Source organism: Gorilla gorilla, chromosome 6 (genome assembly GCF_029281585.2).
Source record: "Gorilla gorilla gorilla isolate KB3781 chromosome 6, NHGRI_mGorGor1-v2.1_pri, whole genome shotgun sequence".
NCBI classification, from domain to species: domain Eukaryota; kingdom Metazoa; phylum Chordata; class Mammalia; order Primates; family Hominidae; genus Gorilla; species Gorilla gorilla.
Genome location: NC_073230.2, coordinates 13,769,161 through 13,793,542, shown reverse-complemented (window position 1 = coordinate 13,793,542; position 24,382 = coordinate 13,769,161). Strand labels below are relative to the sequence as shown.

Here is a 24,382-nt window from a genome sequence, read left to right as displayed (position 1 = left end):
TGGGGTTTCACCATGTTGGTGAGGCTGGTCTCAAACTCCTGAACTTGTGATCCACCCACCTGGGCCTCCCAATCAAAGTGCTGGGATGACAGACGTGAGCCACTGCGCCCAGCCACCACAGGTTCCTCTTTTTTTTTTTTTTTTTTGAGACGGAGTCTCGCTCTGACTCCAGGCTAGAGTGCAGTGGCGCCATCTGGGCTCACTGAAACCACCGCCTCCCAGGTTCAAGCGATTCTCCTGCCTCAGGCTCCTGAGTAGCTGGGACTACAGGCGAGCGCCTCCACGCCCGGCTAATCTAATTTTTGTATTTTTAGTAGAGACGGGGTTTCACCATGTTGGCCAGGATGGTCTCGATTTCTTGACCTTGTGATCCGCCCTCCTTGGCCTCCCAAAGTGCTGGGTTTACAGGCTTGAGCCACCGCGCCCTGACAGGTTCCTCGTTTTTGTTTTTTTTTTTTTTTTTGAGACGGAGTTTCGCTCTTGTCGCCCAGGCTGGAGTGCAATGGCAGGATCTCGGCTCACTGCAACCACCGCCTCCCGGGTTGAAGCGATTCACCTGCCTCAGCCTCCTGAGTAGCTGGGATTACAGGCGCCCACCACCACGCCCCGTTAATTTTTTGTATTTTTATTAGAGACAGTGTTTCACCATGTTGGCCAGGCTGGTCTTGAACTCGTGACCTCAGGTGATCCGCCCGCCTCAGCCTCCCAAAGTGCTGGGATTACGGACGTGAGCCACCGCGCCCGGCTGACAGGTTCCTCTTAAAGCCCTGAAACCCAGGGAAAGGACTTGCAGGCCCGGCCACGCCCAGGCCGCTTTAGCGCGCCAAGATGGCGGCTGCCACGCCCCGCGGCCGGAGCCGAGTGGGCCCGAGCGCTTCCGAGCATTCCCGAAGTCCAGAGAAACTCCGGGAGCGGCGCGGGCGGGAGTGGCCCCGCCCGGAACCTGGGAGCGGCGGCGCCGGCGCGGGGGAGGGGAGGCCGGATGTGAGTGGAGCGGCCATTTCCTGTTTCTCTGCAGTTTTCCTCAGCTTTGGGTGGTGGCCACTGCCGGGCATCGGCTTCCAGTCCGCGGAGGGCGAGGCGGCGTGGACAGCGGCCCCGGCACCCAGCGCCCCGCCGCCCGCAAGCCGCGCGCCCGTCCGCCGCGCCCCGAGCCCGCCGCTTGCTATCTCAGCGCCCTGCCGCCGCCGCCGCGGCCCAGCGAGCGGCCCTGATGCAGGCCATCAAGTGTGTGGTGGTGGGAGACGGGTGAGTGCGCGGCCGGGGCCGGGCTGGAGGCCGCGGGATCGGGCGTGGAGGGGGGTTGGGCCCGGACTGGGGCCCAGGCAGGCCGGCGTCCGCCGCGGTCTCGCGTAGGCGGTGGGCCTGGGCCTGTGTCGCGGGGCGGGGGCCGCGGGCGGGCGCCCCCACCGGACCCTGACGGCCCGGGCGGCGCGTGCCTGGTTCCGGCTCTCGATGGAGGAGGGCCTCGCCGCTCGCCGGCCAGAGGGAAAAGTGAACTCCACCCTCAGGCTTTCTTCCCAGACGCCGCCCGCCTCCCTCCTCAGGAGCGCTCGTAGAGCAAGCGCTCTTGGAGATTTTGACCATTTTTCCAAAAAGGGACCCTTTCTTTTTTTTTGCATGAACCTCTCGATCCCCTTTTGAGAATTGGGTTGGGAACGCGGCGGTCAAGTCGATCATATTTGATGCATGCTTGATTGTACGGGCCGCTTTGGTGCCCCCAAACTTTTCTTTAAAAAATTTTTTTTTTATAGACGGGGTCTCGCTGTGTTGCCCAGGCCGGTCTCGAACTCCTGGGTTCAAGCGATCCTCCCATCCCAGCCTCCGAAATGCTGGGATTACAGGCGTGTGCCACCACGCCTGGCTAATCTTTAAAAGTTTTTTTGTAGAAATGGGGTCTCACTGTGTTGTCCAGGCTGGTCTCGAATTCCTGCGCTCAAGTGATTCTCCTGCCTCTCAGCCTCCAAAAGCGCTGGGGTGACACCGCGCCCGGCCTCTCAACTTATTTTCGACAGGTTTTTTGACTTACACTTCTGCCACTGTTAGGATTCTTAAAATTGTTTTCGCCCTTTCCGTGGAGAAAGTTTTTAAGATGCTGGCTGGGAGGAGCCGGCTGTAATGGGGGACTGTTTTTGCTTTTCTTTCTTTCTTTTTTTTTTTTTTTTTTTTAAACAACGTGGTGTGGTCATTGACAAAAAAAAACCGTTCTTTGCTTAACGCGTTAGGTATGGGATGTAGCAGAACTGGCCCCCTGTGACTCCAGGCATTGCTTTTCATGATTGTCCGTGATGGTTACAGGCCCTAGAGGAAGACAAGACTTGTCTTATGTAGTTTTTTTCTCCCATGGAAACAAGAATCTCAGTGTAACCCGAGCAAAATCGCGCGTCTCAACGTTGCTTGTATAGGTTAGTGTTAGCGAGGAAGAATTACTACCAGTTTAATCAAACTCAATGCAACTGGTACATGTTGCAGTAAAGTCCAAGGAAAGTTCTGGCATCACGGTTAACTGGGTTGATATTCTTCAAACTTATCATTAGGACAGATTTTGGTTCTTGCAATTCAGATGCAAGAAGGATAATTAGACAGCTGATTTTTGTAAGATGCCCATCTGTCGGATTTGTCTTGGAAGTGTGAAGGAGTATTAGAGTATGTAGGCTATTCAGGCTTTTTTTTTTTTTTTTTTTTTTTGAGACGGAGTTTCACTCTGTTGCCCAGGCTGGAGTGCAGTGGCATGATTTCGGCTCACTACAACCTCCGCCTCCCAGGTTCAAGCGATCCTCCTGCCTCAGTCTCCTTAGTAGCTGGGATTACAGGCACGCGCCACCGTGTCCGGCTAATTTTTGTATTTTTTAGTAGAGACGGGGTTTCACCATGTTGGCCTGGCTGGTCTCGAATTCCTGACCTCAGGTGATCCACCCGCCTGGGTCTCCCAGAGTGTTGGGATTACAGGCGTGAGCCACGGCGCCCGGCCCAATTTTTTTTTTCTTTTTTTTTCTTTTCTTTTTTTTTTTTTTTTTTGAGACAGGGTCTCACTCTGTCGCCCAGGCTGGAGTGCAATGGCGCGATCTCTGCTCCTGCAACCTCTGCCTCCCGGGTTCAAGCGATTCTCGTGCCTTAGTCTCCCAAGTAGCTGGGATTACAGGCGCAAGCCACCATGCCCAGCTAATTTGTTTTTTTTTTTTTTTTTGTATTTTTTTGGTAGAGACGGAGTTTCACCATGTTGATCAGGCTGGTCTCAAACTCCTGACCCTCAAGTGATCCGCCCGCCTCGGCCTGTTTTTTTTTTTTAAAGTCATATTGCTGATAATTATTTGAAAATTTCTAAAACTAAAACATAAGCATAGCAGATACGTTTATTTAATACTAACCGATTGTGGACCTCTGCTGTTTGAATTGGCTGTTTTATCTAGTCAAATAACTTGTTGAATGTCTGTCATGGAATCTGGATCCTACCTTCAAATCCCCACCCCACCGCTTATATGGGGTAACCCTAAGCACATCCCCCACCTCCCAAGAGAGGCGGTTCAGGGGGAGGTCAACAAGACTGAACAAGATGTTGGTTATTAACTACCTCGCAGGTGCCCCTTGCTGAGTGCTTAGTAAGTGCCAGGTACTGTTATTGCGGTTTCTACTACTGAGGCTCTGTGAGGGAGTATTAGGCTTAAAAGTCTGTGGCCTTGAGTTTTCAGTCTGTTTTTTTTTTTAATTAGTTATGAGCATTTGAGCAAGCACAGTTATTTTTTAATACTATGTTTAGTATTGATGTTGACTACAGCTAAGTGATATTAGAAGTGAAATGTACCTGGCCAGGTCAGGTGGCTCACACCTGTAACCCAGCATTTTGGGAGGCCAAGGTGGGTGGATCACTAGAGCTTAGGAGTTCAAGACCAGCCTGGGCAACATAGCGAGACCCTGTCTCTGCTAAAAATACAAAAATTAGCTAGGTGTAGACACATGTGCCTGTAGTTCCAGCTACTCGGAGGCTGAGGTGGGAGGATCGCTTGAAACCCAGGAGGTGGAGGTTGTAGTGAGCTGAGATTGTGCCATTGCACTCCAGCCCGGGCGACAGAGTGAGACCCTGTCTGAAAAAAGCAAAAACAAAAACTATTAGAGATACATCTTTGGCCGGGCACGGTAGCTCAAGCCTGTAATCCCAGCACTTTGGGAGGCCGAGGTGGGCGGTTCACCTGAGGTCAGGAGTTTGAGACCAGTCTGGCCAATATGGCGAAACCTTGTCTCTACCAAAAATAGAAAAATTAGCTGGGCACGCCTGTAATCCCAGCTATTCAGGAGGTTCAGGCAGGAGAATCGCTTGAACCTGGGAGGTGGAGGTTGCAGTGAGCCAAGATTGTACCATTGCACTCCAGCTTGGGTGACAGAGGGAAACTGTCTTTTTTTGTTTGTTTGTTTTTAAAGGAGATACATCTTCATCAATTCCTGCTTTGACCCTTTGCCTGGACCATGGCAGTGTCCTTTCAGGCTGTACGTCCCTCCATCCTGCCCTCCTGTGCCTCTGCTTACACTGGGCTCTTAAGGAAACTCCTGCTCCTTGTCTCATCATCCCTAGGGATGGTTCTGTCTTAATCATTGCTAGAATTGGATGCCTTGCCATCTTGTTTGCTCCTTAACTCTGCCTACAGGGCTGTGTAAATAATTCCTTCATGAAAATCTCTATTTGAATCTTCTGGGATGAGTTTTTTCCTTCTGAGACCCTGACTAATAGAGACTGATAATACGCCCATATGAAAATATGTCTGCCAGGTGTGGTGGCTCATGCCTGTAATCTCAGCACTTTGGGAGGCCGAGGCAGGCGGATCACCTGAGGTCAGGAGCTCGAGACCAGCCTGGCCAACATGGCAAAACCCTGTCTCTACTAAAAGTACAAAAATTAGTTGGGCGTGGTGGTGGGCGCCTGTAATCCCAGCTACTCAGGAGGCTGAGGCAGGAGAATCACTTGAACCCGGAAGGCGGAAGTTGCAGTGAGCTGAGATTGTGTCACTGCACTCCATCCAGCCTGGGCAACAAGAACAAGACTCTATCTTGAAAAAAAAAGAAAAAAAGTCAGAAATAATTTGCAAAGCATGTTAGAAAATTCTAGATTTCCTGAATAGCAATTTAATTGAGATTGGCCAAGAAATATTACCTAGGGTTGATACTCTTTTATTCTAAGATAGTCCTTTCTGAGCATGGGGTCTATAATTTTTTTTTCCTCCACCTTACTGCTGCCCCACCTTTTAACTTTCACTTAGTGGACCTTTGCCCCAAGATTTTCTCTCAGCTTTTCCTAGGTAAGACAGCATCACCCAGGTGCGATGGCTCATGCCTGTAATCCCAGAACTTTGGGAGGCCAAGGCAGGCGGATTGCCTGAAGTCAGGAGTTCGAGACCAGTCTGGCCAATATGGTGAAACCCTGTCTCTACTAAAAATGCAAAAAAATTAGCCAAGGATGGTGGGGGGCGCCTGTAATCCTAGCTACTCGGGAGGCTGAGGCAGGGGAATTGTTTGAACCAAGGGAGGTGGAAGTTACAGTGAGCCGAGATCGTGCCACTGCACACCAGCCTGGGTAACAGAGCGAGACTCCGTCTCAAAAAGGAAAAAAAAGACAGCATCTTACATTCAGGTATTTATAAACAACTGTTTTATTATTTTTTTGTTTTTATTTTATCTTGGCTCACTGCAGCCTCCACCTCCTGGGTTCAAGCGATTCTCCTGCATCAGCCTCCCAAGTAGCTGGAACTACACGTGCCTGCCACCATGCCCAGCTAATTTTTTTTTTGAGAAGGAGTTTTCACCCTTTTTGCAAAGGTTGGAGTGCAGTGGTGTGATCTCAGCTCACTGCAACCTCCTCCTGGGTTCAAGTGATTCTCCTGCCTCAGCTTGTCGAGTAGGTGGGATTACAGGCACGCTCCACCACACTGGCTAATTTCCTATTTTTAATAGAGACGAGGTTTCTCCTTGTTAGCCAGGTTGGTCTCAAACGCCTGACCTCAGGTTATCCACCTGCCTTAGCCTCTCAGAAAGTACTGGGATTACAGGCATGAGCCACTACGCCTGGCAATTTTTTGTATTTTTAATAGAGACGGTTTCACCATGTTGACCAGGTTGGTTTCGAACTCCTGACCTTAGGCGATCTGCCCGCCTTGGCCTCCCAAAGTGCTGGGATTATGGGCGTGAGCCATCGTGCCTGGCCTAAACAACAGTTTTATTATTTTATTTTTTATTTTTTTATTGCTTATTACTATTTTTTGAGATGGAGTCTTGCTCTGTCACCCAGGCTGGGATGCAGTGTCACGATACGGGCTCATGGCAACCTCTGCCTCCTGGGTTCAAGCAGTTCTCCTGCTTTGGCCTCCCAAAGTGATGGAATTACAGGCCCGAGCCACTGCACCCGGCCACAACTATTTTAATAGTATTGTTTTGGTGTTGGTTGATTAAAGGAATGGGAACGAATGACTTGAAGCCCTCTCTGTTTCACTCTTTATACAAAGTGGAGTCCAGATTGGGCTAGTGGCCTGTCTAGCCCAATGTCTGACTTGGACATACATTACTGTCCAGGAGTTTCTTAGCTGAACGTGAAAAATGCCTTCCGTGACATCATCCTTACAGGAATATTCTTTACATTTATTCTTTACTTCCGTTGAACGGTGGTGGTGTGAACCATGAATTTGTTTAAGCTTTTCAGCTGTTTTGTGTGTTTTCCTCTCAAGGCATGGGGTTCCATATTTTTGACCTGTGGTAAAGGTATTTGAATTCTGCACTGGCCTCCAAATTTAGGTGTAGTATATGGTTCTGATCTTTGTTGATGATATTATTCATAATGTGGTTTTTTTCTTGATAAACCAAAAAAATTATACATAATGTGTGTGTGTGTGTGTGTTTTAATTTCAAATGATAGTTACAGTAAAAGTTTGGAGTTGGGCTAAGTGGGAGGAGCATCAGGAAGCCATTTTTAGAAACCTTAAATTCACCCTTTATAACTTTCTGTCTTTTGCGTTAGTCATCTGATACCTTAGTACTGCCTACTTTTTCACATCTCCATCACCACGTAGCTCTTAAAATTGTAGTCTTCCTAGAAAGGAGATGTTTTTATCAAGAGTCTTTGCCACCAAGGCAGGATTGCATGTGATCAGTAGGAATATTTTCCTGCAATGTGTTAATATGAAAAATTTCAAACAGACTAGTGGAAAGCATTGTACAGTCAACATGCACATACCCATGGCCTGGATTCTATGACAGCATTTTGCTCTTCTTGTTCATTTTGCTGTATTTACTTTATCATGTCTTCCTGTTATCAGAGGGAACCTTTTAAGAGGATTTATAGAGGAGTTGATTTTGTTTTTTGTTTTGTTTTGTTTTGCTCTTTTTGAGGCGTAGTCTTGCTCTGTTGCCCAGGCTGGAGTGCAATGGCATGATCTCTGCTCACTGCAATCTCCGCATCCCAGGTTCAGGCGATTCTTCTGCCTCAGCCTCCTGAGTAGCTGGGCTTACAGGCACCCACCACCATGCCTGGCTAATGTTTGTATTCTTAGTTGAGACAGGTTTCACCATCTTGGCCAGGCTGGTCTGGAACTCCTGACCTCAGGTGATCAACCTGCCTCGGCCTCCCAAAGTGATTGGATTACAGGCGTGAGCCACCACGCCTGGCCTGATTTTGAAAAAGAATAGGGGCTGTGTGCAGTTACATATAAATTCTTATTTTTGAACTCTTGCGTGTTCAGCTGGCTTGTATCAACTACACCAGGGTTAGCCTTGATTCTGGAAGGGTGGATTCAGACTTCAGCTCAGTTGTACATAGTGTCTTCAGCCTAAGTGAGAAACTTTATGCACTATCTTAATTTTTTGAAGCTTCTAGTGGTAATAATTGCTGGCTTTTTTTTTTTTTTTTTTTTTTTGGTAGAAACAGAGTCTTGCTCTGTTGCCGGGCTGGAGTGCAGTGGCACGAAATCAGCTCACTGCAACCTCTGCCTCCCAGGTTCAAGCAATTCTCCTGCCTCAGCCTCCTGAGTAGCTGGGATTACAGGCGTGTGCCACCACACCCAGCTAATTTCTTTTGTATTTTAGTAGAGACGGGGTTTCACTGTGCTGCCCAGGCTGGTCTTGAACTCCTAAGGTCAGGCCGTCCGCCCACTTTGCCCTCCTAAAGTGCTGGGATTACAGGCATGAGCCAGCGCGCCTGGCTTATGGCTAGCTTTCTTTACATTGATTGTGAAGTCAGATATTGGTAGTAGAACGTCATAACTTGAGATTGGGCTTTGTGTTTATTTAGCACTGCACTACTCTAGTGGTGTCTTTTTCTGGACAGATTTTATCTGCATAGTTAACGCAATTATATAGAAGGCCTACCGTTACAGAATCCCCATACCTTGTTTGTCAGGTTAAATCGAGGACCTTTATGCGAGGTCTTTAATTTATTCAATAAGTAGGAATATATATTTGACAGTTACTAAATTCTACTGCCTTGTCCTTAAGATCTGTGTACTTTTTTTTGTTTTTTGAGTCAGAGAGTCTCGCTCTGTTGCCCAGGCTGGAGTGCAGTGATGCGATCTCAGCTCACTGCAACCTCTACCCCGTGGCCTCAAGCGATACTTCTGCCTCAGCCTCCTGAGTAGCTGGGATTACAGGCGCCTGCCACCACACTCAGCTAATTTTTTGTATTTTTAATAGAGATGCAGTTTCACTGTGTTGGTCAGTCTGGTCTCGAACTCCTGGCCTCAAGTGATCCACCCGCCTTGGCCTCTTGCTGGGATTACAGGGAAGAGCCACCGCGCCTGGCCAAGATATACTCACTTTTAGACAGCAATATATGCTCTGTATTTTGGTTTGCAATTGTAATTGTCATTGGAAGAGCTTGGCTTTTCTGTCCTAAGATCAACGTGTCTTTAAAAGAAGGCAGTGCAGAAAGCTGTTATTTTTTGAGCTTCCTGGATCTTTTATTTATTTTTTTAACATGAGGAAATTCCTAGTGTTTCTAGATTTGTTGATTTTCCTTTAAGTTTTGGTTTATAGATTTCAGGAAGTAACATTAAAGTTTACCCCACTCCCCTCAAAAAGTAAGTAAAAAGTTCTCTTGGCTGGGCGTGGTGGCTCACGCCTGTAACCCCAGCACTTTGGGAGGTCGATGGGGTGGATCTCCTGAGGTCAGGAATTCGAGACCAGTCTGGCCAACATGGCAAAACCCTGTCTCTACTGAAAATACAAAAAAAAAAAAAAAAAATTAGCTAGATGTGGTGGTGCTTACGTGTAGTCCCAGCTACTTGGGAGGCTGAGGCAGGAGAATTGTTTGAATCCAGCAGGCAGAGGTTGTGGTAAGCCAGGATTGCACCATTGGGCTCCAGCCTGGAAGACAGAGCCAAGACTCCGTCTTAAAGTTCTCTTAATGGAAAAATGAAGAACATAATAGGAACATAAGTTATTTGCTTTCATTGTGGTTATTTCTACAGGACAGGGCAGGGGAAGCACAGATAGGTTAAAAAAAATTGTAGCATCATGAGCTAGGGGGAAATCCAATGTAGAAATGGCATGAACTTTCTTCCAGCTGACTCATGTTCGTTTCCTAGAGTGATGACATTGCTCAATGATTGAAAAGAGGTTGAACTGAGCAGTTAATTATATAAAGTTAGAAATTCCAAAGCAAGTAGTAACTACCAGAAATTCTTCAGCAGTATCAGTCAAGACTTGTGGCCAAATACGGCTTCCATTCTTCATGAGGGAAAGGCCATGGAAAGGCTGTCACATTGCCCAGTGCAGATGTTGACTTTGTTTGTGGAAGCACAGCGTGGACAAGGAATGAATATACACTAATAGGAGTGGAATAACCTTTTTCTTTTACCTATTTGAATAAATTAAGTAAAAGTTTTAATCAGAAGACTTAGGAGTTGATTTTTTCTTTTGATTGCACTAAGCTTAAATATAAGGTTGCACTTTAAAGTAAGAATTCTGTAATTTAATAATCATATTCTTATAAGACATAGATTTGTGACAAATAGTGATTGGTAATAAAATTTCAGTCAATATCAGATTATGCCAGTACCTTGAATTTCTTCCCGGTTGAGCCTTTCTCAGCTAAAGATGTCATTCAGGAAAGGAAGTTTAGAGGATTTTAGACACAGCTGGTTGCCTTTATAGTAGTAGTTTTGTTCCTCATATACATAGAGACTTAGGACAGGATAGTAAAAGAAGTGATAATGACATTTTATCATAACAGTCAAAACCTTCATAGCAGCTTATCCTTGACACTGAGTGGCAACTATTGTTAAGGTTTTTACACAACCTTTATCTTTTTTTTTTTTTTTTTGAGACGGAGTTTTGCTCTTGTTGCCCAGGCTGGAGTGCAAATGGCGCAATCTCGGCTCACTGCAACTTCCGCCTCCCGGGTTCAAGCGACTCTCCTGCTTCAGCCTCCCGAGTAGCTGGGATTACAGGCATGCACGCCCGGCTAATTTTGTATTTTTAGTAGAGAGGGGTTTCTCCATGTTGGTCAGGCTCTTCTCGAACTCCTGACCTCAGGTGATCCGCCCGCCTTGGCCTCCCAAAGTGCTGGGATTACATGTGTGAGCCACCGCACCCAGCCAACCTTTATCATTTTTAAAAAGGTCCCTTAGAGCCTTAGGCTCCACTTTCTTCCTAAGCTGCCACATCCAAACCATGGGTAAGCGATGCTTGATCTGCCTCCAAGTTCAAGCAGTCCAAGAAACAGCCCACTTGTGTTCACTGTCCAGTCCCCATTCTTTGTCCAGGCGACCATGGGTGGCTCCTGGACTGCAGCAACAGCTTGCATGTGCGTCTGCCTTGACTGAGTCCCTGGCGTCCTCAGGCTTCCTGCCACACTGCAGTTGGAGGCTTCTTCTAAAATCCAGTGCTTTCTTGGCAATTTAAAACCTGTGACTTTCCAAGTAGGATCTAGTCCCCACGTCCTTAACAAGAAGAGGTAACGTATTTCCCTATGCCACTGCCCACTTATTTTTTTATTGTTGAGATGGGATCGTGCTTTGTCACCTAGGCTGGGTGGAGTGGCGTGATCACAGCTCACTGCTGCCCTGAATTCCTGGGCTGAAGGGATCCTCTTGCTTCAGCCTCCTGAGTAGCTGGGACTACAGGCAAGAGCCACCACTTATTTTTGAATTTTTTGTGGAAACAAGGTCTCCCTATGTTGCCCAGGCTGGTCTTGAACTCCTGGTCTCAGCGATCCTCCCACCTCAGGCCCCTGTGCTGGGATTACAGGCCTAAGCCACTGCACCAGGCTTTTATTTTTTATTTTTTAATTTTTTTGAGACGGAGTCTTGCTTTGTCGCCCAGGCTGGAGTGCAGTGGCGCGATCTCGGCTCACTGCAAGCTCCACCTCCCGAGTTCACGCCATTCTCCTGCCTCAGCCTCCCGAGTAGCTGGGACTACAGGCGCCCACTACCACGCCCAGCTAATTTTTTGTATTTTTAGTAGAGACGGAGTTTCACTGTGTTAGCCAGGATGGTCTCGATCTCCTGACCTCGTGATCCGCCCGCCTCGGCCTCCCAAAGTGCTGGGATTACAGGCGTGAGCCACCGCGCCCGGCCCAGGCTTTTATTTTTTAATTTAAAAAAATTTATTTTTTTGAGACAGGGTCTCACTTTGTCCCTCAGACTGGATGCACTGGTGCAATCTTGTTTCACTGCAGCCTTGACCTCCCTCCTGGGTTCAAGTGATCCTCCTGCCTCAGCCCCCCAAGTAGCTGAGACTACAGCTGCACACCGCCACACCCACCTAATTTTTGTATTTTTAGTACAGAACGGGTTTCTCCATGTTGGCGAAGCTGGTCTTGAACTCCTGGGCTCAAGCGATCCACCCACCTCATCCTCCCAAAGTGCTAGGATTACAGGCATGAGCCACCATGCCTGGCCTAAAAATATTTTTTTCAGCTCTAGAAATGTTAGCTCTTTTGCTGTACATTTCCAGAGCTGCTTTAATAATGACAGTTATCACACCCATAATTTCATGTGATGATTGCATTCTTAATTTTTAAATTTAACAACTGCACTTACTTCATGAGGTCTTGTTCATTGATATATCTTTAGCACCTAGTGTGCTTCTGGTGTAGCACACGGTTGATATAAATTGAAATTGAATTAATGCTCACAGTAGTTTGGGGATGGAGCTGGTAGTTCTGCATTAATTTTGCAGGTGAAAAAAAAAGGCATGAGGAAGTTGAAACTTGCCAAAAAATACAGCCAGTACGTGCTAGAATTGGCCCTGGGTCTCAAATCTGGGCTTCTGACTCCAAAGCTTAGGCTCCTGCTCATACAGGTTTATTTTCCCATTCTAAGCTTTTAACGAAATATATGTCCAATGAGTCATTTCTGTTTAGAAAGCCTTTAGGAGTTGGAAGCTACTTCCTGGTGATGTAATGTTTGACTCTCTAAAGTCTTTGGAATGGGGAGTTCCAACTTTTGTTAAGCCCTCAATAATGTCATGAGTGAATGAATATTGGCAAGACTGGCTGGGCCTGTAATCTGCCTTGAGTGTGAGGGAAAATGGAAAAGCGCTTAACTTTATGGTGAATTCTAATTTATAGTAGTTGAGATTGAACGACAAAAATCTTAAAATTATGACGCTGATGTATCATTGTGACCTTGGTAAACTGACAGCACAGCAGAGAGAAGGGCTCATTAAGGAGAGCACTTGGCTAACTGAACCCTCAGGATGCCAGAGACTTGAGCTCTCATGTAAGCCCTTAAGCTTGCCTTGTCAATGCTGTAAAAATTGGAGACCTTTATGTTTTGCTAATGATGTGGTGACCTTAGTTATTAGGTGATAGCCTCTTGAAAAACATTACAGGTGGTTGGGAGACTTTCAGCCACCACTCTTCTGCCTGGCGGCACACTGGTAATATTAGGATTAGTCTCTACCCATTGCCAGTTGTGCAGGTGGTGCTCCTTTCTGTGAAGTATTTCTACACACTTCTCTGTTTGGCAAGTTTAACTCCCATTGTCTCTGAGCTGTTAATTAAATGTCTGGGATGTATTGTGATAGTCCCTGCTTATAGACTTATGGTGCTGTGTGAGGATTGGGGCTGGGGGAGGTGGCAGTTAAATACAGCTGAATCAATGTGATGGCAGTTACGTGTGGTGGTTTATTGACTAAGCACTTTCTCTCAAGAGAACAGTCATTGCTGATTGCCATAGGGGAGGCTGTAGGGATGTGGTGGGATTTTGAGCTGTGCCACTTAAGGCAGCAGAATAAGTTACTTAAAGAGGAAAGCTGTGTTTGTATATTAGTGTTAATTAAAATACCTTTAGGCTGGGTGTGGTGGCTCATGCCTGTAATCCCAGCACTTTGGGAGGTCCAGGTGGGTGGATCACTTGAGGTCAGGAGTTCGAGACCAGCCTGGCCAACATGGCGAAAACCCATCTCTACTAAAAATACAAAAAAATTATCCAGGCGTGGTGGTGGACAGCTGTAATCCCAGCTACTTCGGAGGCTGAGGCAGCGAACCTGGGAGGCAGAGGTTGCAGTCAGCCAAGATGGTGCCTCTGCACTGCACTCCAGCCGGGGCGACAGCACGAGACTCAGTCTCAAAAAAAAAAAAAAAAAGAAAAGAAAAGAAAATATCTTCAGGATCAAACTTAAGATTTTTGATGAAAGGCTCTACAGATGTTCATAGAAGAGACGTGAAGTTTTAAAATCTTGTTTCTCTTGAGTCTTGTACATAGGTGACAACTGTTTCTTGACTATTAATGCTAACACCAGGTACCTAAACAGAATGTGATGGCTCCTGACTCTTTCTGAGAAATTCTAGTTTGTTTACTTTAAATTTCAGGGTACCAATGTGTATGTGGTGATAAAGGGTTATAGAAAACATTTTCTTTAATGCTAAGTATGTGATGTATATGCCTTGATTTTTTTCTCTAGAAATTATTTTAATCTAATAGTGAAAGCTAAGATTACATTCATGTTGACTAAGCAACCTTTTTTCTCTTTCTCTTTAGCGCTGTAGGTAAAACTTGCCTACTGATAAGTTACACAACCAATGCATTTCCTGGAGAATATATCCCTACTGTGTAAGTATCTTAAATTGGGAATTAACTTGTTTGTGTTCCGGTTTTCACATTTCTTTGACCATTTGTTTTGCTGTAAAGCCATCTTTAATCCTCATATGAACAGATACTAATTTTTTCTGAAACATTCACTGAAACCTAATTGTAAGGTATATTAGGCTTTTAAAAAATAGGGCTGGGGGTGGTGATCTCAGCACTTTGGGAGACTGAGGCGGGTGGATCAACTGAGGATCAGGAGTTCGAGACCAGCGTGGTCAACGTGATGAAACCCCATCTCTACTAAAAATACAAAAAATTAGCCGGGTGTAGTGGCGGGTGCCTGTAATCCCACATACTTGGGAGGCTGAGGCAGGAGAATCACTCGAACCCTGGAGGCGGAGGTTGCAGTGAGCCAAGATCACGCCATTGCACTCCAGCCTGGGCAATGAGAGCGAAACTCCATCTCAAAAGAAAAAATAAAAAGAAACTTAGGGTAATATAAACTTTTCACAACTCTGCTAATTGGTTTTTAGACATCCAGAAAGCAAACTTTAACTGTCTGTGAAGTATGGAGACTGGATGATGTTGAAGAAAACCAGAGTTGGACGCAAGAACTCTGACCAAAAGTCTGATCAGAAACAGTCCTTGTCAGTGCACGAGTTTCAGATACATTGGCTTTCTGGGAACTGGAACGGGAAAGATTCCATTACGTTTTAATTGGCCTTTTCTGATAAGTCATCAGTTGGTTACATGTCCGCATTGAGGTGTAGAGCTTTGGAATTGAAACTTGGGTGTGTGTGTTGAAGGGGGAATGGGAGGGTGGAATTGGCTGTTGAATTGCTTGCTCCCTGTAGGCAGCAGAATTGGGTGGAGACAGGAAAGTGCTGCTCTGGTGATGGGTTACCCGGGAGCCCACGTAGCTGAGCCTCATAATGCACCATCCTGCAGCTGCTGTGAGTCCTCCCTGTGCAAGCTGGGGAGGTGTTGCCTCCTCCCCACCTGTGTTCACCTCCTCAGGCACAACACACACCCAGGTGCTCTCTGAAGTGTTGTACCCATGTTTTTGTTGTTGTTGTTGTTGTTTTCCTTTTTTTTTTTTTTGGAGTTAGTCTCTCTCTCTCGCCCAGGCTGGAGTGCTGTGATGCGATCTCAGCTCACTGCAGCGTCTGCCTCCTGGGTTCAAGTGATTCTCTGCCTCAGCCTCCCAAGTAGCTGGGATTACAGGCATACACCACCACACCTGGCTAATTTTTGTTTCTTTAGTAGAGACGGGTTTCACCATGTTGGCCAGGTTGGTCTCAAACTCCTGACCTCAGGTGATCTGCCCACTTCAGCCTCCCAAAGTGCTGGGATTACAGGCGTGAGCCACGGCGCCCATTTTTTACTGTAAGTGGAATCATGCTGTCCCTGTTGTCCTAAATTTATGGGGGAGATTTTCCTTATCTACATATGTAGATAAAGGTTTAATCATTAATGATTAATGATTTTGAAGTACTGTAACTGATTTAACCCACTGGTCACTTGGACTCTTGGTGTTAACAAACATTGCTGGGTTCAGTGTTGTTCCTTATGTCTTTGTGTACACTTGATAGATTATTAGAAGTAAAATCGTGCCAAATCAAAAGACAATGGATGTTTTACATTTTGGTAGATACAGCTGGGCGTGATTGCTCACGCCTGTAATCCCAGCACTTTGGGAGGCCAAGACGGAAGGATCACTTGAGGTCAGGAGTTCGAGACCAACCTGGCCAACATGGTAAAACCCCCACCTCTGCTAAAAATACAGTAGTTAGCCGGGTGTGGTGGTGCACTCCTGTAGTCCCAGCTACTCAGGAGGCTGAGGCATGAGAATTGCTTGAACCCGGGAAGCAGAGGTTGCAGTGAGCCAAGATTGTGCTACTGCACTTCAGCCTGGGTAACAGAGTGAGACTGTCTCCCAAAAAAAAAAAAAAAAAATTAAAAAATTATTTTTTGGTAGATAACTACCAAATTGCTATCTATAAAGCTGTCACTTTGCTGGCCTTGACTTAAGTGGCCGCTTAGTACACACTGCCATTAACGTGGGTTGAAGTTATCTAACCGTTTTCATTTCCAATCACAGATGTGGTTAAAATCTTTTGAATTTTTTTGTTTTTTTTTAATTAAAAAATTTTGCTCACGCCTGTAATCCCAGCACTTGGGGAGGCTGAGCTGGGCGGATCACTGAGGTAAGGAGTTTGAGACCAACTTGGCCAAGATAGTGAAACCCTGTCTCTATTAAAAATACAAAAATTAGCTGGGCATGGTGGCACATGACTATAATCCCAGCTATTCGGGAGGCTGAGGCAGGAGGATTGCTTGAACCTGGGAGGTGGAGGTTGCAGTGAGCCAAGATTGTGCCTCTGCACTCCAGCCTGGGCAACAGAGCAAGACATTGTCTCCAAAAAAGAAAAAATATATACATGTGTTTTTGTAGAGCTATGTTTTGCTATATTGCCCAGGCTGGTCTTGAACGCCTGGCCTCAGGTGATTCTCCACCTTGGTCTCCCAAAGTGTTGGGATTACAGGCGTGAGCCACCACACCTGACTCTTTTGAATGTTTACATTTTTAGTCTCTTGTGAATTGTCTGTTTAAATCTTTAGTATTTTTCTACTGAAATTTTTTCTTACTGATGGAACATTTCCTTCCTTCCTTCCCTCTCTCCCTCCCTCCCTCCCTCTCTCCCTCCCTTCCTCCCTTCCTTTCTTCCCTCCCTCCTTCCCTCCCTCCCTCTCTCCCTCCTTCCCTCCTCTCCTACTCCTTCCCTCCTTCCCACCTTCCTTCTCCTTTCTTTTCCCCTCCCTCCCTTCCTACCTCCCTCCCTCCCCCCCCCCCCTTTTTTTTTTTTGAGATGGGGTCTTGCAGTATTGCCCAGGCCGGACTTGAACTACTGGTCCTTCCACCTCAGCCTATTGAGTAGCATGCTCCACTGCACGTGGCCTGATGGAACGTTTTGTAAATAATCCTCAGTCTGTCATTTGTCTTTGTACTTCATTATGGTGTCTTCTGCCATATAGAAATTTAGCATGTAATGTAAATAATACCACCTTACCCGGGCACAGTGGCTCACACCTGTAATCCCAGCACTTTGGGAAGCTGAGGTGGGCGCATTATGAGGTCAGGAGATGAAGACCAGCCTGATCAACATGGTGAAACCCCATCTCTACTAAAAATACAAAAATTACCCGGGTGTGGTGGCGTGCACCTGTAATCCCAGCTCCTCAGGAGGCTGAGGCAGGAGAATCATTTGAACCCAGGAGGTGGAGGTTGCAGTGAGCCGAGATGGCACCACTGCACTCCAGCGTGGGCGACAGAGTGAGATTCTGTCTCAAAAAAAAAAAAAAAAAAAAAAATGATAATACCACCTCTCCCTCAGCATTGTATGTTGTACTTAGAAAGGCCTTTCCTACTTAAATAATGCAAAAGTATGCTCTAGTATTTTTTTCTAGGATTTTTGTGGCTAAAATTTTTATCTTTAATTCATTTAGGACTTATTTTTGCTATAGAATGAGGCAAGGACCTGATTCTTTTTCCCTTATGGGGAAAAAAAGTCACAATACTATTTATCCAAAAATCTTTTTCTTATGGAAATATAATTAACATGTCCATCACCATCACACCTTTTCTTTCTTCTTCTTCTTTTTTTTTTTTTTTTTTTTTGAGACCGAGTTTCGCACTTGTTGCCCAGGCCGGAGTGCAGTGGCGCAACTTGGCCCACTGCAACCTCTGCTTCCCGGGTTCAAGCGATTCTCTTGCCTCAGCCTCCCAAGTAGCTGGGATTACAGGTACCTGTCACCACGCCCTGGCTAATTTTTGCATTTTTAGTAGACACAAAGTTTCGTCATGTTGGTCAGGCTGGTCTCGAACTCTTGACCTCAGGTGATCCGCCCACCTCGGCCTCCCAAAGTGCTGGGATTACAGGTGTGAGCCACCGTGCCCAGCCTCTGCTTTTTATTATATTTTTCCTTTTTTTTTTTTTCTTTTTTGCCTTCCTGTCCAGAGGAAACACTGTTTTCTTCTAAAGCTTGGTTTCTGCTGACCAGTAGCAATTTTTAACATCAGTCTGATTTCCCTCTGTCAGCCTGTAGGCTTTGCTGGGTTATCTCTCCTGACTAATTTGTGTAGCAACTTCACATGAATTTAAACATTTGTATCATCAGTTACACTCACTTTGAAAATGTTATTGGGAGGCTTGTTAAGTCAGGTGTGTTTTGTGTGACTGCTCTACACTCAGGCCTTCTGGAAACCCTGCAGAGGGTAGCTCTAGTGGCCAGCTAGCTCTCTTGCTGAAAATGAGCAACATAAGTACATGAAAAACCCAACAAGTAGGATTTGAAAGCGGGGCTAATTGTACCTTTATTTCTTCTGGGGATAAAAGTCTTAAACTTTGTTTAAAGTAAAATGTTTTTATTTCTGACAGTGATTTGTTTCACTTAAATAGCTTGTTGTTTGTTTCTTTCATTTCTGTTAAGTTTTGGGTTGGGTTTGGTTTGTTTCCTGCAAGTTTTGCCCCTGCCTCCTTCCTCCTTGTGCCTGCAGGGACATTTGCTGGTGTGGCAGCCTCCAGGCCCATCCCCAGCCTTTTTCTTGGCACACCTTCTCTAGGATGGCTGGGACAGTGACTTAGCTTCTACACCTGTGACTAACCATTTTCATTCCATTCTACAGCTTTGACAATTATTCTGCCAATGTTATGGTAGATGGAAAACCGGTGAATCTGGGCTTATGGGATACAGCTGGACAAGAAGATTATGACAGATTACGCCCCCTATCCTATCCGCAAACAGTAAGGATTGCAGCTGATTTTTAATGTGTCTTTTAGAGTATATAATTCTCGAGCGCTTGATTAGTGCATGTTACCTGTGGACTTGCTTATATTGCCATCATTTGGGTATTGAGTAAATAGCAAACAGGGTGGAATTGGTTCCATATAAACATCCCCCTAGATGCAAGCCCAGGGGTTTTGTGTTTTGAGCGTTACCAGCTGTTCCATTGTTGGGCATTTTACAGTCTTCCATTTAGCTTTAGAATAACCGTATGAAAGAGGTACTTTTTGTTTTGTTTTTGCAAACCAGTTTTCAACACCAGTTAGTTTGAAGGCAAGTTTGCTGTGTGACATTTTTGTACCACAGAATCAAACTAGGCAGTTAAGGTTCAGGTTTCTTTAAACCAAGTTAGTAACTAATCTCACAGGTTTAATACATTTTTTCCCACAAAATACATAATTTGTATGGGTATAGAACCTACATTTATTCAATGTAGATTGCAGTTTTGGTTTTGTAAAATGTATCCACTGTGTCTAATCAGAAAAAAAAGTTTAGTTTTGCTTCTGTATCAGACAACTAAGTGATTTATTTACCAAAGCTAATTAGAGCAGTAGCTGGTGAAAATGGGTACTTAGAAGACATTGTTGTGGTTAAAAGTTACTTTTCTTTAAGCAGTTGTTTTACTTGTGTATCATTTGCTTATCTTGTTACATGTTTGTTCTTCATTTTTAAAAGTGTCTTTGGAAGCAAAAGTTAAATATGCTTGAGATTCCTTGGGTTGATAACCTGTGTGCATGTCCTAGCTCTGTGACTTCAGGCAGGCTTCATCCTCTCTCCAATCTTTGCCTGTTTCCTTGTAGGGTGAGATGAGTACATGTCATGCATGCGTAACAGTCCTGGGCACATAGCACACACTGTGGGGCCAGCCGCTGTCAGAATTCTCCTGTTCTTTGGTGTGCGGGTGGGTCGGCATAGAGAGTGCTGCTTTACACGTTGTGCCCAAGTGAGTGGAAGTTGTGTGGTGCTCAGCACACCTGGGTTGGCTGGAGGGATTGGGGTTGGGTTGAGGTCAGGAAGACATCCTAGAGAAAGGCTGGCATTGAGCCCTGATTGACAATGAGGCAGCCTGTGATGGATTCAAGCAGTACTTCGTTGTAGGGGGTAATATGGATGAAATAAATTAGTAGTTAAGTCTGCTGTATTAAAAATCAGTCTAGAATCCCCAGACAATTCAAATTCTTCAGTATCTTAGGAAACTATTCTATACCCAGTGGATGTTTAATAATTCAGATTGTAAATGGGTTTAAAAACTTACTGGCTGGTAGAGTAGGAGACTTCAGCCCACTGGACACATGTGGAAGGGTGTGGTGTCATTCTGAGAAACGAGAGCCACCCTGCTGTGACTCAGGGGGTACCGGGCAGGGTGAGGCCTCTCTAAGGAAGGCCTCACAGTAAGTCAAGGGTGACTTGGCAGGAGTCCCACTTTGTGTTCTGAGGAACACACAGATAAGGAAGGATAACTCTCCTCAGCTTGAACAAAGCTGTAGAGTGTGAGGCCTGGTATCAAAGTAGGTGTTGTCGTCATAGGGCTAGAACTTAAACTTCATGTTTCCTCTGTGTGAGACTGTGGACTGCTTTCCTATAAAATATTTGAGGAGCAAGGAGGGAGTGGGACATGGTTCTTGCCCTCAGATAGTTCACAGAAAAGTCCCATAAACTGTGTAAGACACCCTGTGCTAGCAAGGGGGTGAGCCGGGCGCTTAAGGAGCAAGAGGGGCGAGCACCCACCCAGCAGTGGAAGCATTCCTGTCTGGAGTCCTTCAGAGATAAGGAAATTATCTTGACAACTCAGGGGCAGGCCACAAATGCTCAGATACCAGTGTCTGGAAGGTCTCATCCCTTTGAGCCACACTGTCCTAAGAAGAACGGGATCTGGTAGTAACATGCTGGCACCTGGGTCTCTTGTTGATAAAGGGGAAACCTCTAAATTTTGTACCACATGGAATGTGGTCCCTGACTGCTGGCTCTGTGGTCTGCAGACCTGTTGATGTAGCTCATTCAAGACTGCTTAGACACTGTCCTGAAGGACCAGTTGGAAGATTTCTTATCTAGGGTGTCCTAAAAAGAGATGTTACATTTCTTGTGGTCATTTAACATTGGCATCCTCTCTGTTGGGCAGCTCTGTCTGGCTAAGTCTGTTCAGACCATTCGTTTCTTCTTCGTTCTCCAAAAGATGGTGAGCAGGTAGTCGCCGTTCTTAGTTGAAATTGCCCTTCAGGTTTTTATTTTCCCGAATTGCGTAATCCTTACATTATTTTCTCTTGAAAATCTTTGCTAAGTTCTGCATACTCATCTTCAGTTGCTATGCACAGAATCAAGTCTTGTCAGAGTGATGCTCAAGTCCAGCATCTTCCCTTGTGTAGATCACCTGTATTTATTTGCCTGCTTGTACCAGCATTGGTGGCGTGAGTGGGATCCTAAGTGACCTGTCAGTGTCACAACGAGTCCTGAGCCCTCTGTGTGTCCTGAGACTCAGGCTGTGCAGCGGGTTCGCTGAGATGCTGAGCCTCCATGTTGGGGTCAGCCAGGACCCCAGTGCGTCATGCCAGTTGTTTCATTTTCTCTCTAGGCTAAACGTTGTTGTTGTTGTTGTTGTTGTTGTTTTCTCTTTTTGAGACAGAGTTTCGCTCTTGTTGCCCAGGCTGGAGTGCAATGGTGTGATCTCGGCTCACTGCAACCTCCGCTTCCCAGGTTCAAGCGACTTTCCCGCCCTAGTCTCTCGAGTAGCTGGGACTACAGGCATGTGCTACCATGCCTGGCTAATTTTGTTTTGTATTTTATTTTATTTTTTTTGAGACGGAGTCTCGCTCTGTCGCCCAGGCTGGAGTGCAATGGTGCGATCTTGGCTCACTGCAAGCTTCACCTCCTGGGTTCACGCCATTCTCCTGCCTCAGCCTCCCGAGTAGCTGGGACTACAGGCGCCCGCCACCACACCCGACTAATTTTTTATATTTTTAGTAGAGACGGGGTTTCACCATGTAAGCCAGGATGGTCTTGATCTCCTAAGCTTGTGGTCTGCCCGCCTTGGCCTCCCCAAGTGCTGGGATTACAAATTTTGTATTTTTAGTAGAGACGGGGTTTCTCCACTTTGGTCAGGCTGGTCTCCAACTCCTGACCTCAGGTGATCCGCCTGCCTCTGCCTCCCAAAGTGCTGGGATTACAGGCGTGAGCCACTACGCCTGGCCAGTGCTAAAGGTTTTAAAGTGGTGGGCTAGACTCCTGTGATGGTAGATAAAAAGAAAAACTGTGGTGTTCGGCTTGGCAGTTTTGAGTTTCAAAAGGCCTCAGCCTTTGTGAGGTTGGCTGTTACAAGTGTAGCCAGAGAGCACCAGGCACACACTTGTGGTTCAGCAGAACTAGAGTTGTTACTCTTCTCCACGAGGGAAACACGCACCTGGGGGCTGTGGGAATTCGGCCCTCACTCTTACTGGCCGGGAGCAGGGGATATTTGGTGATTTTTGTGGTTTGTATGATGATCTTGAATTTGTCACTACTTAGAAATGATTATGAGTTGTTTTTTTTTAAAGTTTACTTACTTTTGGTCCTATTTCAGCACAGTCACACAGGTGACCTTCTCTGATGTTAGTGTTCTGCGAGATTATTCTATTCAATAGTAACACCTCCACCAGGGCGAAGCTGTGAGTGCCAGGCTGGTTCTCATATGTCAGGGCTGCCTGACCCTTTTACAGGATTACAGGCGTGAGCCACTGCGCCTGGCCAGAATGTCTGTGTTTTTTAAAATTCCAAACCTGAAAGTAAAATCCAGGTGGATAGCATTTGGAAGAGAATAAAACGAAGTAGAAACAACACTAGTTTTTTGTAGTGAGATCTCAGCTGTCCAGATGCCCGCCCTGTCTTACTCCATGGAAAGTGGACCCATCTGTTGTGGATGGTTCCACCAGTGGGCAGGAGGCTGTGGGAAGAGCAGCCCTGGCTACACTTGGCACCGAGGAGGGAGTGGTGTGTGATGCAGGAGTAACAAAGGCGTTGAAGGCACCACGTGTGTAACAGGCACGCGGGAGTCTGGGTTAGTCAGAAAGGGGAAAGCAGTGCTCAGGTTGACTGGAAACGTAGGCCGGTGACCGGAGACAGCCTGAGGCTCCAGAACACACAAGTGACCTGTGAGGAAGGAAATTGAGAGACCCTGGAGAGACACCGGTGGTGCCCTCTCAGGTCCTCTGAGTGTTACGAGGACAGGGAAGAAATAGAGCCTCCCAGCCAGGGTCAGCCAGCACAGCCTCTGTATGTGAAGCGTCAGGACAGCGACGGCCGGGAGGAGGGGATGCTAGGAAGTGAGTACCAGAAGCACTAGACAGGGTTTCGGGAAGCTATATTTAGCTGGGGACGAAGAAGGAACAAGGAAGGAACAGGCAGATGGCATAGCACGAACGCCGCGTGGAAAGTGGAACTGCTCACTCCTGTTGTGTGTGTCTCTTCTCCATCAAAAAAGAGGCTCTTAAAAATCGAAAGCATGCCACAGATACGACCAGAGGCTCTTTGGAAGCTGCATTTTTGTAACTGGTTCTCTATGACCCTCTCCCATGGTAAAGATTTGGCACCATATCAAGTCCTTGGGAGGACAAATCTTCAAAAATAGCCCATAGATGAAACCCAGATAGCTGTGGAAACTAATGTGCTCTTTGAATGTTAAGTCAGAAAAGCTTGAGTGGCCTGGCACAGTGGCTCACGCCGGTAATCCCAGCACTTTGGGAGGCCGAGGTGGGCGGATCACGAGGTCAGGAGATCAAGACCATCCTGGCTAACACGTTGAAACCTCGTCTCTACTAAAAATACAAAAAATTAGCCAGGCGTGGTGGCGGGCACCTGTGGTCCCAGCTACTCGGGAGGCTGAGGCAGGGAGAATGGTGTGAACCTGGGAGGCGGAGCTTGCAGTGAGCCAAGATCGCGCCACTGCACTCCAGCCTGGGCGACAGAGCGAGACTCCCTCTCAAAAACAAAAAAAAAAAAAAAAAAAAAGAAAGAAAAGAAACCCCGTCTCTACTAAAAATACAAAAAAAATAGCTGGGCGCAGTGGCGGATACCTGTAGTCCCAGCTACTGGGGATGCTGAGGCAGGAGAATGGTGTGAACCCGGGAGGTGGAGCTAGCAGTGAGCCGAGATCGCGCCACTGCACTCCAGCCTGGGTGACAGAGCAAGACTCTGTCTCAAAAAAAAAAAAAGAAAAAGAAAAAGAAAAAAAGAAAAGCTTGAGTGAGATGAAATTAAAATAATTTCCTCATTTTGAGACAGAGTCTCGCTCTGTTACCCAGACTGGAGTGCAGTGTCACAATCTCGCCTCACTGCAACCACCACCTCCCGGGTTCAAGCAGTTCTCTGCCTCAGCCTCCCGAGTAGCTGGGATTACAGGTGCCTGCCACCATGCCCGGCTAATTTTTTGTATTTTTAGTAGACACAGGGTTTCACCATCTTGGCCAGGTTGGCCTTGAACTCCTGACCTCGTGATCCACCTGCCTCGGCCTCCCAAAGTGTTGGGATTAGAGGCGTGAGCCCTTTTCTTAAAAGAGTTCCAG

At 46.4% G+C, this 24,382-nt stretch overlaps 1 protein-coding gene across 3 annotated transcripts in view; it reads left to right on the top strand.

The window, feature by feature from the left end:
* Window positions 1–900: 900 nt before the first annotated feature.
* Window positions 901–24,382, top strand: part of RAC1 (Rac family small GTPase 1) — a 29,839-nt gene continuing 6,357 nt past the window's right edge. The window contains exons 1-3 of one of the 3 annotated variants that reach the window (XM_004045076.5): window positions 901–1,248; window positions 13,959–14,030; window positions 18,694–18,811. In XM_004045076.5, the coding sequence (XP_004045124.1) occupies window positions 1,214–1,248; window positions 13,959–14,030; window positions 18,694–18,811 (225 nt within the window). In that variant the 5' untranslated portion in view covers window positions 901–1,213. The remainder of the gene's footprint in view (window positions 1,249–13,958; window positions 14,031–18,693; window positions 18,812–24,382) is intronic. The other 2 variants (XM_063708094.1, XM_063708093.1) reach the window with 2 other exon arrangements.